The sequence below is a fragment of the Benincasa hispida genome, chromosome 12 (assembly GCF_027475165.1).
Source record: "Benincasa hispida cultivar pf3 chromosome 12, pf3_genome.v1.1, whole genome shotgun sequence".
NCBI classification, from domain to species: Eukaryota; Viridiplantae; Streptophyta; class Magnoliopsida; order Cucurbitales; family Cucurbitaceae; genus Benincasa; species Benincasa hispida.
Window position 1 is genome coordinate 59,724,857 of NC_143489.1, and position 17,468 is coordinate 59,742,324.

A 17,468-nucleotide genomic window follows, 5' to 3' on the forward strand; every position below is an offset into this window, starting at 1 on the left:
TATGATCCCTCATGTGGTCTTCTTCCAAGAAGATGGCATTTGTAGAAACAAACATTTTGTTCTCACTCGGATCATAGAAGTATCCACCTCTCATTTCCTTGGGGTAGCCTACAAAGAGGCAAACCTTCGAACGCAGTTCCAACTTCTTTGGGTTAGTCGCTAGCACATGTGTTGGACAGCCCCAAATTTTGAAGGGCGTAAACTACCTTTACGGCCTCTTCATAACTCAAAAGATGTTTCAGAAACACTTTTCGAGGGAACGTTGTTCAGGATATAATATGTAGTCTGAACTATATAACCCCAAAATAAGTCTGGAAGATGAGCATAACTCATCATAGACCAAACAATGTCCAACAAGGTTATATTTCTCTTTTCAGATACACCATTTTGCTGAGGTGTACCAGGAGCCGAGAGTTAGGATGCAATACCATGTTCTATCATATAGTTCTGGAATTAGAGGTCCATATACTCTCCACCACGATCAGATCGTAGTGTTTTTATCTTCTTACCTAACAAGTTTTCAACTTCAACCTTATACTCCTTGAACTTGTTAAGGGCTTCAGACTTACATTGTATTAGGTAGAGATACCTGAACCTTGAATAATCATCTATGAAAAAGATGAAATATTCATACCCACCTCGAGCTCTAACATTCATCGGATTACAGAGGTCTGAATGTACAAGCTCCAAGGTTTCCTTGGCTCTGTAACCTTTTCCAGTAAAAGGTTGTTTGGTCATCTTGCCTTTGAGACATAATTCACATACCGACAAGGAGTTTTCTTCTAAACTCTTTAGAAGTCCACTTTTCACCAACTTCTCAATCCTATTAAGGTTGATGTGACCTAACCTTAAATGCCAAAGATGGGCGTTTTCCTTAGAAGAAACATTTGGTCTTTTAGCTGTTGTTGTCGTACTAAACATTTCAGTGATAAACAAGACTTTTATGACTAACGGCCTTAGTACATATAAGTTACTTTCCATTGAACCAAAACTAATCTTCATTCCATTCTTGAAAATAAACACTTTATTCTTAGAAAAGGAGACGGTATAGCCTTGTTCAATGAGACAAGAAACCGAGATTAAGTTTCTCTTAATACGAGGAATTACAAAAACATTATCCAATATAGATAACGTTTCTTGTCAACAAATAACTTCAGCCTGCCTATAGCAATAGCTGAAACAACCTCACTAGTACCGACTCGTAGAGTCATCTCTCCCCGTGGCAATGTTTACCAGGAACTAAATCCTTGGTAAGAGGAACTGACATGATTGGTAGCACTCGAATCAAGGATCCAGGCAGAATCATCATTCTTTACCAAACACGTCTCCAAGACCAATAAATCAGATTTATTGTCTTGTCTCATCATTTGGAGAGTAGTAGGATCGAGGTCGTTTTCCACAAAATTCATTTCACACGATTCTTTCCACTGTAAGTAATCAGTCATTTTAAAAGCTTTAAATGGAAATATTAACAAGTTGCTGAAAAGAAAAACACATTGACCTACGTTAGGTTTTAAACAAATACCCGTTGTAAAACAAAAATAACATCCAATAAGATTTTAGCAAAACTAATATGAACCCCGTGTAACATCTAGTTTTGCAATGACGCTCCAAAGGTTTAGGACAAAAGCCGCCAAAGGGAGGTCAGTTATCCCTCCTCTGAATTGTGAAGTTCTCAACCAGTCATTAACACCAGAACAACTCTTGCTCCTATAATGACTAGCCATCATTGATTTGGCCAAGAGATCATTAACTTACTTAACAAACTTTCGTAAGTGTGACCCACCATTTTAGGCCCTAGAGATCCACCCCAAAAAGCCAATCCGAAGGGAAAAAATCCGATTGGGGCAAAAGCTAAAGCGACCCTATCAACTTCTGGAGTTCACCTTGATCTTGACCAATTGCACAAAACCCATCCGAAGGGGGACGCTCAAAGGCGACACGAGGGAGTACAGAATGATCTCATGGTGTGAACCAATGACAGAGACCATAGGACGTGTTGACACATACCCTTCACCCACTTACTATAAATACCTTCTCTGTTCACCTTGACATTGACTCATGCAAACACCATCCAAAGGGGGATGCTCCCAGGGCACCACGAGACCAAGCATGAATCTCACGGTGTGAACATACAGGGAGAAACGTGAGTGGAATCATAAACATATCAGATACATCTCATCCTCCCACTGAGTATTTTATAACCTAGGGTTTAGCTTACTTAGAAAAAACATGACTAAGGATTTTAACTAAGTGGATTTTAGGTTTTTCCAAGAGTAACTTTTACCTTGGATAGTGAAACAACTTTTGATCATCATCCATTAAACTCTTTAACGGAGTCTTTGACCAAATTGTCGCATGCTTGTTGAAAATTTATCTAATTCATCTTTCTAGGTAGGTTCCCAAGTAGGGGGTGTTATGTTTCCGTCAACTTAAGAACCCCAGCCTAGCCAGAACCCGCCTTAGACAAAAGGTCCCTTATAGATAGATTTAAAACAAATTTAATCTTTTATACCAACTAATTTAATCCTACTAAACCGATTTTAAAAGATTAATCTAGGTTATTAAACTCTTTAGAACCATTTGAACTTAGGTCTATCTCAATCCAATTTTAAAACCCTTTTAAAAAACTTGAGTTCACCCTAAGTCCGCGTGCAACTCTGAATTATTGATTTTAGGTCTAATTTCCTTTATAACAGTTATAAATGGAAACCAACCACAATGCTAAGCTAACACATGCAAGGCATTCATAACGTTATAAATAGCCTAAGTGTCATGCTCAATGCATTGTTCATTCATTGCTACTTCTTTTATATAACACTTATACAAAATGGCAATGAAACAAGAAAAACATGCTTCCATTCACCCTTAGACTATAATGCTTATAATAAAAGGATGATGCATGATAATGCTCACTGCATGCAAAATATAATTTTTATATTTCATGATGCATGTGCATGCTTTCAAGTAATTTCTTCATGCTCGATTATAACATTTATAATACATGATGCATGAATAATTGCACAACCTAAGGTGGGTTTTAAACTATATGTCAAATATTTTGGCATATAAGCACCATACATCACACGTATAATAAACCAATGTTGATGAACCGGGTAAAATTGCCTTAAAATCACAAAAAATAATGCTAACTATTACAAAGACAAGAAGTCTCTAGTTCAAACAGGCGAACCGGGTCTTGAACTGCTCGGGCAAAGCATCGCGTCTCAAACCTTCGTGTACTTAACTCCCCGCGATCGTCCACATGATAAAACAAACGCTTTGCTCTATTGCTTACCAATGCTCCCAGAGCTAAACGATCATTTAGTAATTACTACACGATCGTTTAGAAAAATCTAAATGATCGTTTAGCTATTACTACATGATCGTGTACCTTTTACTAAGTGATGAAGTTTGAGGTACACGATCGCTTAGTGCGCTCCGCACAACGCCTGCCTTCCTCAGTCGTCTAAATGACTACGATGCTGTGAAGCCCCATCACCTAAGCGATCACTTAGCTAGCGCCTCCCTATCGTATACGCGCAATCGTGTAGGTAGTGACTAAGCGATGAGGCTTACTAACTACACGATTGTCTAGCGTGCACCTTTAACTAAATGATGAGCATCACATGCTCCCTCTACGATCGTCTACCTCCAGTGTCTACGCAATCGAGCAACCAACGTTATGCGATAGAGTAAGCGATTTACCCCATGCTTAGCATTGCTAAACAATCGTTTAGTAAATACTACACGATCGTTTAGAAAAAACTAAATGATCGCTTAGTTAAATCCCAATGATCGTTTACCTTAGGCTACACAATACGACCAATGCTTGGTCTTCTTCTTCATTGAGAACCGCATCTCCATGCTTCGAAGCTTCAACGCGAACGACTCGACTAACTCAAACTCTTTGAACTACAGACTCGTTTGCAAAGTTAATTACGCCGAAAAACACAGGGGCCCTTACAAATTAACACTTTGTAATTGAAAGAAAGTTTTAACTAAAGGCAATTAAACTCGAAACATTTATCAACTTCAACCACAGATGCACTTAACAATTAAATACAAATGCAAAAACTCACCATGACTGTAAAATGAGGTTCAAAACAGACTTGTAATTTGGAATATCAGAACAACCTAGCTCTGATACTAATTGAAGAAAACCGAACACGAGGGTTTCCATGAGCAGCGGAGTAGATCATTCTATATTACAATCATGTATGAACATTAAAAATTACAGTCATAAACAAAACAAATGGTTATGCATTCATTACATAAATTACAGCATGAAAAGTACAAATGATCAAGAAGAGAAAAGCTACGAACATTTGTCGACTCGTCTCCACGCTCCTTGATCACGATTGCTCGAACACAAAAACCTAGAACACTCGAACAACATGACCGCTACGCAACACGAACACCTCGCACTCGAACTCAGCGATCATCTCGGTCACGAACACCCCAGCAACACGAACGACCTTCACAGAACCTTGATGGCGTCAAGTTGAGTATGACACCACATAGAAGGCTACCTTGGTATTCTCAGTGTGAGAATCCAGAGGGTAGGCTTTGTTTGGACTTGGTTTGAGGCTGAAGAATGAAGAAACAACAATCGTGTACACGATTGGGCAAATGGAAGATGGCTGAAACCTATCGTATAGGTCAATGCTCAATCGTTTAGCAAAAGTTAAGAGATCATTTAGCAAAAGTTAAATGATCGTTTAGCTCATCACTTAATACCGTGTCTGTCATTTACAAAACACTATACGATCGTTTAGCTCGCTCAAGCTGTCGCTTAGTAAATCGAATTTACTTGACAACCTCCATGAGATGTTTTTCCAAGAGAGAAAATCTCCAAAACCAATTTTGTCAAAACTTTCTAAAATTAGGAAAACAATGTTCCTTTTATCTCACGGTTACCATGAACAACCAATAACCTCCCACTCAATTGGTTATTAGAGAAAAATATTTTAATTGTCCAATAATTAATATTATTATAAATATAAATGATAGCCAACTTATCATACTATATTTATAACCTATAGTTTTAATATTTCATCTCATGAAACATATAAACCATAGTTCTTTTTCTATTCTATGGTGCTTAATATAAATCTCATTTACATTAATCCTCCATTAGATGTATCTTATACATCATACCAATTATACCATATATAATCAAATTACCTCTTGTCAATTTGAATATTTCAAATCAACACCAAGAACTGATCCTCAACTGAATCCATTGAGCTACGAAGGGGACCTTATGGACCTGTAGCTTGAAGCTTCAATGGTACGTGAATAACTGATAAACTCTTTAGTCATGGGATCCACCATCCGTTAACTTTCAGGCACTCCACTAAAGACCGACAGCCAAACTCTCCTTACCACAAATATATTGTGTGTCCATCTTAACCAATCAGAAGTGTGACAACCCTTCACATATTGCTCGTAAGTACAGCTCGGCCAATAACCGTTATGCCCCTGTAGTTACATCTAACTCCTTAAGTACCACTTATCCCTCTAATGAACATAAGTCATAGTCCTTCCTACTATGACTGAGTCTTCTCTTCCAAAGATAAGTTGTGGCCACTATGTTCAAGCCCCGGAATCAGCCTTTAAGGGAGCAATCTCTCTACTTATCCTTGCTTTAGAAAAGGAGTGAATTTCATCTTATGGATTAAGTTCCCAGCTCCCAGATCAGACAAGTCCCCAAAAAGGTAGCCATGTTGAGTTGGCAATCTAGCCACTCTCACCATACTAATCAAAGGACCGCCCTCAAAGGCAGGAGTTCCCAAAACACTCAGGATTGGGGTCGTGTCACCTATGGTCGTTTAGTTGAGATGTAAGTCTCTAGTATAAACGGCATTATATACAGAGTCTAGTCATCTCGTAGTCCAGGTCTTATACAAACTCTTTGTATAGGACACCGCTCGCACGTCTCCATATGAATGGTCAGGATCTACCATTTGTAGTAGTTTACAACACTTACAAACCTCTACAAAGCGGGTCATATCCGTAGTGTCACCAGGATCAAGTATCCCCACCTTAATCCTTATACTACAGACCTATTTAGTTTATCACTTAAGGCATGATCCACTTGTATATCACATATACATGCTTAAGTTCATATAAGATAACCAAGGAGCTTTGTTTATTGGATATGAGTAAATGCCAGAATTAAAGAACAATTATTCTATTCATCAAACAATGTGTATCTTTACAAAACAACGAGACTCCGGGAGAATTAAGACGCAAATCCCAAAAACTCCTCCGTAAGGACGAACCAGAGGTCATCGATGATTAGTATTGTGTTTATCGTGTTTTGCCAATTAGCATAGTTCTCGCCAGTTAGTTTATCAGCGGCTAATAAAGCTAAAGTAGCGGTTGCCATATTAAAAAATGTTGAAAATAAGAACAAACTTAATAAGTCTATTTGCATTACCACTTTTAACACCAATTTTAGGTTTTAGCAAAATAGTTCTACTATACCCTAAGTGATATCTATTTTTCAATGATGTCTCAGTGAGGTAGGACAAAAGTCACCGTTGGGGTGATCAAGTGGCCCTTCACTGAAATGAGACAATCTCAACCCTTAGACAAAAACAACTCCTTGTAACTGAATCTAAGGGACTATTGTTCGGTCCAAAATTTGTTAACAACCTTAACAATTCTATGTAAATGTAACCCCTCATTTTAGGCTCTAGAGTTTCGTCCTAATGCGCCCACCTAGGGAAAAAGCATATTAGGACAAGAGAATAAAGCAACCTTATCCTCTTCAGGAGATCAGATAAAGAATTGTGCAAATACAACCATTCTTTAGGGGGACACTCCCAGGGTGCCTCGAGACGATGCATAAAAACGTTATCCAACCTAATGAGAGAAATCGTGGGATATGTTATCACACATCCCGCTCCCACTTACTATAAACATTCTCTCCATTCACCTTAGTATTGACCTACCAAAATTCTATCCTATAGGAGGACACTCCCAGGGTGTCTTGAGGCCGAGGATAAATCTCACGATATGAACTTTCAGGGAGAAACTTGTAGAGGTAAAATGAAGTATCATATACCACATTTACCTCCCATTGAATGTTCTACCTAGGGTTCATTAACTTAGAAAATCTGTCTACTGATTTTAACTAAGTGGATTGTTTAATTTGCTCAAAAACAACATTTGCTTTTGATGATTAAACAAGTTTGATTCAAGTCTTATTAAACACTTTAATAGACCTTCATCAAATTTGCATGCATGTGACAAATCTATCTAATTCACCTTTCCAGGTAGGTTCTCGGGTAGGGGTGCGATGTTTCCGTCAACTTAAGTACCACAGCTTAGATAGAACCCGCCTTAGACAAAAAGTCCCTTATAGATAGATTTGGTACATATTTATTTTTACTAGTCAATTTAATCCTATTAAATTGATTAAAAGATTAAACTATGATTTCTAATCATATTAGAAATTGTAATCTTCGGTCTATCTTAATCAAATTTTAAAACAATTTTAAAAAATTATTATAACTTAAGATTTGCATGCAACTCTTTATTATTGATTTTAATTCTAATTTTCATTTAACTATATTACATATATGTAAATGAAATAATTAAAATCAATTACATTGCTAAGTTAGACATCCACAAGGCATTTATAACTTTTATAAATAAACCTAAGTGCTTCATGCAATGTTCTTTCACTACTACTATATAACTTTTATATAATACAAGTAATGAAGTGAACTATAGCATACATTCCATTCAAACATTCAACCTTATATTATAACATTTATAATATAAATGATACATGGATATATTATAATGCATGCATATATTATAACTCTTATATTATATGATGCATGAGCATGCTTTATAATTAAATCATGCATTGCATACTTTAATATTATAACTCTTATAATATAAAATTTTGTATAATCTATGGTGGGTTTTAAACTATATGACATACATCATGACATATAATTAAAAACATACATCTCATGTATAAATAAATAAAATTGATGGACCGAGATAGAAAACTCTCTAAAAATAAATCTAAATGCTAATTATTACATAAATTTGAGTCAACCGGTTCGATACAGGTGAACTAGGTCTTGAGTCACTCAAACCAGGACATGAACCGGTCCAACCACGAATCGAACCGTTCAAACTGGACGAACCACGAGCGAACCGTGGTTTTTTCTCTATGTCATAGCGTCGCGATGTCGTGCCTAGCATCGTGACGCTACGGAGAAAAAAACTTCGTTTTATTGCTCGGAGCATCACAACGCTAGGGCACAGCGTTGCGACGCTGCTACTGCACAATCGCGATCTTCATCGTTCTGATGTCCAATTCAGCCCAGAAACATCTGAAACACTACATGAATCACGAACGAATCGAATACAATTAAAATACAGACTCGATCTATGTAAAAATATGCCCAAAAATGCAGGGGCCTTTACAATTTACAAATTGAAAACTTACAGAAAGCTTTAAAACAGAGTTTTATCCCAAAATTATCCATCAATTAAAAAACGACCACATACATTCAACAATTAAATGCGGTGTAGAATTCATAAAACCCACGAAACTGTAAAAATTCATTCAAAGTCAAAATTGGAATTTGGGATCAAGAACCTGACTCTGATACCAATTGAAGGAACTCCTTTGAAGGGGACTACAACGGAAGCGGATCGATTCCCAAATCCCAATTTAATTTTGAAAACGAATTTTACAACATCAAGAAGATTATACAAAAATTCATTATAATAAAAGCATGCTTATCAAAAAAAAAAAGGAAAAACTAGGGTTTACAAAAAAAAATACCTTTGAAGAAACCATTTTCCTTGCAAAAGTCTCTCAATCAATCTCGAACACACGAACAGACTCAAACAATCACAAACACCAAACCACCGTGGGACATTACCACTTGGTTTCCTTGATATTCTCAGGGTGAGAATTAAAAAGGAGTGGTGGGCTCTTTTTGATTTTTGGGAAGAGGAAGATTTTGGAGGAAGGGAGGAGGAAGATCAAGATTCAGAAAGCCAAAGAACCATTCTCTGTTAATTTTTTCTCTGAGGGAGAAGAAGAAGAAAAAACTAAAAATAACTTCTGTCTTCCCACACACGTAGTTGGTGGAGAGAAAGAAGCTCCCTTCCCTTATTATTATATTAATAAAAATAATAATAATTATTATTATTATTATAAATATTAATATGATAATCAAATTATCATATTATATTTATAACCTATAGTTTTAATATTGCATCACATACAATATAAACTATAATCCTTTCTCTCTTCTTTATGGCATTTAATATAAATCATATTTATATTAAATTTAACAACTATAAATCTCATTCATAGAAAATATATTTGAATCATACTCCAATATTTATTTTTTTCATTCAAACTATAATGTATCAAATACATTATATCAATTATATTGTATATAATTGAATCGATTTAATTATATGATATATAATTAAATTTCCTCTTATTAATTTAAACAATTCAAATTAACCCAAAAACTAATTCTCAACTTAATCCTTTTGAGCTACCAAGGGGACCTTATAGACCTATAGCTTGAAGCTCCAACAGTACGTAAATAATTAATTAAACTCTTTAATTACATTATCCGCCATTCGTTAATTGTCGGGCACTCCACTAAATACCGACAACTGCACTCTTCACATTACATATATATTTTTGTGTCCATTGGATATAACCAATCAACAGTACGATGACCCTTCATAAATTGCTCGTAAGTACAGTTGAGCCAAATTACCGTTTTGTCCCTGTAGTTACATCTAACTCCTTAAGTACCACTAATCCCTCTAATGAACAATATATCATAGTCCTACTATGACTAAACCCCTCTCGGGCCAGGAGAGGGTGTGGCGTCATATTATTCAAGACCCAAAATCAGCCCTTAAGAGAACATTTTATCTACTTACCCCTACTTCAGGAAAGGAGTGAATTCCATCTTGTGTAGCCGAGTTCCCAACTCCTCAATCAGACGAATCCCTAAAGTGGTAGGTTTGAGTCGGCGACCTGGCCACTCGCGCCCATACAAATCAAATGACCGCCCTCATAGACAGAAGTTTCCAACTCACTCAGGATTAAGGTCATGTTACATATGGTCATCCTAGTGAAATGAAACTCTCTGTCATGAATGAGACTAAACATTTTATGGTCCGGTCTTATACAAACTCCTTTGTATAGAGTATCGCTACTCGCATGTCTAATACACGAATGATCAGGATCAGATTATTTGTAGCACTTTACAATATTTGTAACACCTAGAAAGTGGGCCACACTCGTAGTGTCACAAGATAAGGTCATCACTTAAAGCACGATCCACTTGTATGTCTCCACATACATGCTTAAGTTACAACGATGAACAAGGATCTTAGTTTATTGGTTTGTGGTTAATGCAACTAAAATATCTCATATTTTATAGATTGAAGTGAAAAATATCATATTATATATCACAAAAAATGTTTGTTCATACAAGTGTTTACAAACTACAGGACCCTACGAGATTTAGAGCATCAACCCCAACATCGTTCTCCTTCGTTCCGACGTTCAAAATAGTATCTAAAATGCCAGAATTTCTCCATAAAAATCACAAACGACTCAAAACCTAAAAAATACAGACTCAATTCGCAATTAATGCCCCAAAAATATGGGCCCTTTACAACCAAATTGAAAGGAAAAAAATGCAGAAATCTAAGCCCTATCCTGAAAACTTCCATCATTCAACCATCCACAGACATTTAACATTTAAACCTTAGGATGCAGAATTTAAAACCCACCACACTGTAAAAGATTTCAATACAGTACATGGAATTTAGAATCAGAACGCAACCTGGCTCTTATACCAATTGAAGGATCTCATTTTACAAAGAACCTATGAGCAAAGCAGATCGTCCAAATTCCATTTAGATTGAAAACAACATTTACATCAAACATACAAATTATGCATTCTTCATCAAATTATAACATGCTTTTGAATCAACAAAAAGGGTTTAAGAGATATCATCCTTGAAGAACCTTTCTTCATGTATATCCCTCGAACGGTCACAAACCTCGAACAAACATGAACTCCTGGAACCAACAGCAACAAGAATGAACCAAAAGGAAAGGAAGGACACTACCACTTAGAACCTTCGGTATATTCGGGGTGAAAATCCAGGAGTTGTGGGGCTCTGACTATTTTGGTTAGGAGGGCTTTTTGTTTGAATTTGGAGGTCAAAGAAGGAAAAAGACACATAGCCTTTATGTAAAAAAAATCAATCTTCTCTGTATCAATCATTTCATAGAGAAAGAAAAAACTGTTTTTATTTTATTTGAATTTCCATAAAAAAAACTGCCTAACCTCCCACTAAGGAGGTTGGAGAGAAAAAAGGGAAATTAATTAAATAATTAATAATATAAATAAATATGATAACCAATTTATCATATTATATTTATAACCTATAGTTTTAATATTGCATCACATACAATAAAAACTATAGTTCTTTTCCTCTATTTTTATGGCATTTAATATAAATCATATTTATATTAAATTTAACAACTATGAATCTCATTCATAAAAAATATATTTGAATCATATTCAAATATTTATTTCCTCCAATTAAACAATAATGTATCAAATACATTATAACATTATATCGTATATAATTAAATCAAGTTAATTATATCCTCTTGTTAATTTGAACAATTCAAATTAACCCAAAAATTGATTCTCAACTAAATCATTTTAAGCTACCAAGGAACCTTATGGACCTGTAGCTTGAAGCTCCAACAGTACGTGAATAATTAATTAAACTCTTTAATTACATTATCTACCATCCATTAACTGTCGGGCACTCCACTAAAGATCAACAGTTGTATTCTTCACACTACAGATATATTTCTATGTCCATTAGATATAACCAATCAACAATACGATGACCCTTCACAAATTGCTCGTAAGTACAGTTGGTCAAATTACTGTTTTATCCTTGTAGTTACATCTAACTCATTAAGTACCACTGATCCCTCTAATGAACAATAGATCATAGTCCTACTATGACTAAACCCCTCTGGGGCCAGAGAGGGTGTGGTGCCATTGTTCAAGACCCAGAATCAGCCCTTAAGGGAGCAATTTATCTACTTACTTTAGGAAAGGAGTGAATTCCTTCTTGTGAAGTTGTGTTCCCAACTCCCTAATCAGACGAATCCCCAAAATGGTAGGCTTGTTAGGTTGGCGATATGGCCACTCTCACCCATACAAATCAAATGACCACCCTTATAGGCAAGAGTTCACAACTTACTCAGGATTAAGGTTATGTTACCTATGGTCATCCTAGTGAAATGAAACTCTCTATTATGAACGATATTATATAATGAGACTAAACATTTCATGGTCCGATCTTATACAAATTTCTTTGTATAGAGTATCTCTACTCGTATGTCTAATACGTGAATGATCAGGATCAGATCATTTGTAGTACTTTACAACAATTGTAATACCTACAAAACGGGCCATACTCGTAGTGTCACCAGGATAAAGTACACATCCTTATCCATATACTACAGACCATTTAGGTTATCACTTAAACATGATCCACCTGTATATCTTCATATACATGTACAAGTTACAACAATGACCTTGAATATTAATTTATTGGTTTGTGGTTAATGTAACAAAAATATCTCATATTTTATAGACAAAGTAAATAAAAATATCATATATTATTAATCACATAAAAGTTTCTTCATACAGGGTTAACAAACTATAGGACCCTACGAGATTTAGGGCATCAACCTCGGACAGAGATGCTTAGCTTGACCCCGGTAATGGGGTTACTTACTGAGTATTTTATACTCATCATTTCTTATGTTATGTTTTTCAGGTAAGTGCAAGGACGTACTGACAAGTGACTGATGAAATCTGTGACCGTGCCATTGGGACCAAAGAAATGCTTCCGCTCATATTTTTCATCTTTTAGTGTTTTAAAATTTCAGTCTTGATGTAAAAATTTAGAGTTCCATTGTTGAAGTTTTATTTATCATACTCTATGGAATTTATTTTTTAAAGATTTTCAGTTATTTGGATGTTACAAAAATATTTATGTAAATAAATTTGTTTGATTTAGTTAAGATTTGTTAAAGAATCATTTTGAGGTTTATGCATGCATGAAGTAACAGCCTGGTATAAGATCTCAAAAAGTCGGGTTGTTACATTTTACCTCAAAATATTTCTAAACTTTGTCTTATTTTATAATAATTTTTTTTTTTTATTTTTATTTTTAATATTTCTGCTCTTGCTTCTATATCTACACAAGTATTTACAATTTATTGTTGTATTAGAGTGTGTTTGGAATACATTTTTAAGTGTTTAATTTAAAAAACAAGTCATTTTGGAAGAAACTGAAGTGTTTGATAACGGCTCAAAATAACTTCTCAATTGTATTTTAATTAGCTTTTATCAAAAGTGTTTAAATAAAAATGATGTTTTTAAAAACATTTTTTCTTCAAATCAATCCAAACATGCCCTTATTTTATAATATGATAATTAAAAATGATTAATTATAGTCTAATTAAGTTATTATCAAAGTTTTATTAGCTAATTAGAACAATTTTTTATAAAATTTTATGAAATTTCCATCAATATGAATGTCGATATTTCTATAAAATTGAGAATTCAATATTTCTATCAACCTTGATAATTTAACCGAAAATAAATCGATATTTTAACCTTCATTAACACATAAAAGAAAAAGAGAGAGAAAAAACCTAATTAACGCCTTGGCATTTACAATTTTTTTTAATTAAGAAAAAAGAAAAAGGAAAAGGAGGACCTATTTAAAGAAAGTTATTAGGGTTCTAGGGAACGTTTCTCTCTCGAAATCCTCTGGAGCTGTTCCAACATGGCGGTCGGGTACCTTCGATTCCGTTTCATCTCTCGCATACCTCCCCTTCACACTCTACATTCTTCACTGATGCAACTCTTTTTTTTCTACTTGCAGAAAAAACAAGAGGATTTCGAAAGGAAAGAAGGGTGGCAAGAAGAAGACGTAAGTCTTTTGTTTCATTCCATTGAATCTTCCTATATCAGATCTGGGTGTCTAATATCCAGTTCTAGTTTTTTTCAATTCTTCTACTTTAGTTAATAATGCTCAATCGATGGTTTTATTAATTTGGTTTCGTTCCTGTATGGGTTCTTTAGTGTCGACCCATTTGCAAAGAAGGACTGGTATGATATCAAGGCACCCTCTGTGTTCAATGTCAAGAACGTCGGGAAGACTCTCGTTACCCGTACTCAGGGTACCAAGGTAAATTATACTCTGTTATCGCTTCCTTTCATTTGTAGTTTGTTTGGTTTTGTTCGCGTATGCCCTTGCTTTTCTATTTACTTTTGCCATAGTTTGCCATCTTCGCGTGGAAGACTCTAGTTTTAGAGGGCTCACTGTATTTTCATTTATACGAAGATGTCTTAATGTTATTTTGTGTGTAAGCGATTGACACTGTCATATGGGCACATGAAAGAAACATTGATCCAGTAACGTAGAATTTACTGACGAAAAAGTTAATTAGCACTAGATGAGGTGTTTGCCTAATATTTTCACCACGCAGCATGTTCTTGATTGACTGATTTGATTGCGGAAACGGAATTGTTTTATTTAGCTGTTATTTGATATCAAATCTTCACTGATATTGAATTGACATTGATTTGATTGTGTTCATCCTACCAGCTCGTTACATGTGCACTGTTGTGTGCTGTATTAGAAATTTCTGGTGATGTGTTGGATTGTAGATTAGAAGATGAATTTATTTTTCTATACACCACCTTTAAATCCTTTGTAGAATTATATTTAAAGGAAAGTTAGTTATATTTTGTACCCTGGGCAATTGAAGTTTGATTCTAGATTGATATGATAGTTATTTATCTTTATGGGTTGGTACTGTTTCTTCTTGTTTTTGTTCTTTAAAATGCAACTAATGGTAATTGTTATTTCAACAGATTGCTTCTGAAGGGCTTAAACATAGAGTGTTTGAGGTATCACTGGCTGACCTTCAGGAAGATGAGGAGCACGCCTACAGAAAGATTAGATTGAGAGCTGAAGATGTTCAAGGCAGGAATGTTCTGACTAATTTCTGGGTATGAATGAGTGGTCTTTCATATATTTGGAAACAGATATCAAAGGTTTCAAATGGAAAAGTTTATGAGAATGCCCGTCTTTATCCATTTTGAGCATGGTCCATATAATGAATTCTTATAACTCATAAGCTTATGCCGTTCATTGTTTAACAGGGAATGAATTTCACCACTGACAAGTTAAGGTCCTTGGTAAGGAAGTGGCATACATTGATTGAAGCTCATGTGGATGTTAAGACCACAGATAATTACACCCTGAGGATGTTCTGCATTGGGTTTACAAAGAGACGCCCAAACCAGGTCAAAAGGACCTGCTATGCACAATCCAGTCAGATTAGACAGGTGACTGCATGTTTCTTTTTTCCCTTCTGAATAGAAGTTTTTACTGGTGATTGTTTAATATGTTGAATTTACTATGAAGGACGTTATCGAATATAGAAGTGATGGATGAAATAAAAGCCTCGTGGATAACTATTTCTCTTAAACATTGGCATGTATGGGAGCATTTTCTGAATATGTTGTGAACGAATCAGTGCTTTTGTTAGTGTAAGGATAATAGACGCCTTGCAAATACCCTCTTGATTCAAATTTTATCATTCTGCTTGTAGCATTTTACCCATTGTTGAAACTTTTTTATCAAAAAAAGTAGACTTAACCAAATTCAGCTTATCTATGGTTTATGTCTTTTTCTTTACTATGAGTCTAACGAAATATTGTTTCTTAGTTCAATTACATTAAGTGCTCCATTCTTTGAATGTTGTTTTACACTACCTTCTAATATTTGAACAATTGGCTGCCAAATCAATTAATCAAATACTATGACCTTTATCTGTGTTTACGTGCACTGTACCTGATTTTGAAGGACATGGGAGCGAGATTGAGATTAGTGACTTTTATATTCCTAGCTATTTCTTGGCAATGTGTTTCTGTTTTGTAAACTTTTGTTTGTTATTACAGATTCGTCGGAAGATGAGGGAGATAATGGTCAACCAAGCAACATCATGTGATCTGAAAGAGTTGGTCCGTAAGTTCATTCCTGAATCAATTGGAAAGGAAATCGAGAAGGCTACATCTAGCATATACCCTCTACAGAATGTTTTCATTCGGAAAGTCAAGATCTTGAAAGCTCCCAAGTTTGATCTTGGAAAGTTGATGGAGGTATACAACTTCTTGCCTGCTTATCAAACTTGGTGGCTAACTTGTCTCCCTGAATTTTACCATCCATTTCAACTTTGATAATTCGGAGATTCATGATCAAATCTGCTCGTCACCATTTTTCCTATTGAAATTATAGTTCTTGGGTATCAGTTGAGATTATGAAATTGGTTCCAATAATTTTGATCATTGTGTCCAACCAATGAATTCTTTAACTATCTGTAGGTGCATGGTGATTATTCGGAAGATGTTGGCGTGAAGGTAGATAGGCCTGCTGAAGAAGCTGTCGAGGGGGCTACCGAAATCGTTGGGGCTTGAAAAAATGGATTCTTGAATCAACTTTCTTATATTTACGAATGAACTGTCGCATTTTAATTTTAATTTTGTAGTTTTCCTTTTAGTTGTAGTCTTGTGTTTCCGCCAAGTTGAGAAATCAGAGATAATCAGCGATTTTGACTATGAAAAGTACTTGCTGCCTTCAAATTAAGCATTAATATACATGTGAATCGTTCTCATGGTATTTTATTTACATTTGAAACGTTCTCAATTCGATAGCAACCATTATCCAGTTGCATTCAATATCATCAAGAATCAGTGAAATAAAATAAGATGATAATTGGTATAATCAACCATTAATATTAGATTATTAAATAATAATCAGATACTAATGTGTAACATTAGTAATTGTATAATGATCAATATTAAATAAAAATCAGATAGCAAGCAATCACATAATAATTTCACATATAACTCTGGAGGACATCATTGACTTTTTAGTTTCAATATCTCATTAAAAATAGGTTGGGTGACCGATTTTTAGGATATGGATCCAATTTTTGTAATTATTTTTTACATGCTTACGATTGTCCCAAACATAAATTATCTATATATATATGAGAAACTTCTTTTTTTCTTCTCCTTATTTTGATGAAATTTTGATAAATTTTGAAATTTCAATAAAATTTTGATTTTTTCTTTTTTATTAGATGTGTTACTATGGAATTTTTTCATGTGCTACTTTTTATCATTTCTAATTTGTCTCAATTTTTTAGCTTTAGTTTCAATCCGAAATGTTTATGGCTAAAGAGATTGACTTTAAAAAACAATAATAATAATAATTTTTTTTAAAAAAAAAAACATACATTTAATTTTAACCTCATTAAAACTTTT

The 17,468-nt window shown here is 34.7% G+C and overlaps 1 protein-coding gene across 1 annotated transcript; it reads left to right on the forward strand.

Moving 5' to 3' along the window:
* The first annotated feature begins 13,768 nt into the window (after positions 1-13,768).
* Positions 13,769-16,827, forward strand: LOC120092584 (small ribosomal subunit protein eS1-like). Its single transcript, XM_039050709.2, has 7 exons — positions 13,769-13,925; positions 14,014-14,061; positions 14,214-14,319; positions 15,009-15,146; positions 15,300-15,485; positions 16,101-16,301; positions 16,524-16,827. Exons 1-7 carry the CDS (start codon positions 13,915-13,917, stop codon positions 16,614-16,616), a joined length of 783 nt encoding a protein of 260 aa, XP_038906637.2. The 5' UTR covers positions 13,769-13,914; the 3' UTR covers positions 16,617-16,827.
* Positions 16,828-17,468: the final 641 nt, after the last annotated feature.

What these genes read in the sequence shown, in the direction of transcription:
- LOC120092584 (XM_039050709.2), top strand. An exon ending in ATGTTCTGACTAATTTCTGG is followed by an intron (nt 15,147 to 15,299) that starts GTATGAATGAGT and finishes ATTGTTTAACAG; the next exon opens with GGAATGAATTTCACCACTGA. An exon ending in AATCCAGTCAGATTAGACAG is followed by an intron (nt 15,486 to 16,100) that starts GTGACTGCATGT and finishes TTGTTATTACAG; the next exon opens with ATTCGTCGGAAGATGAGGGA.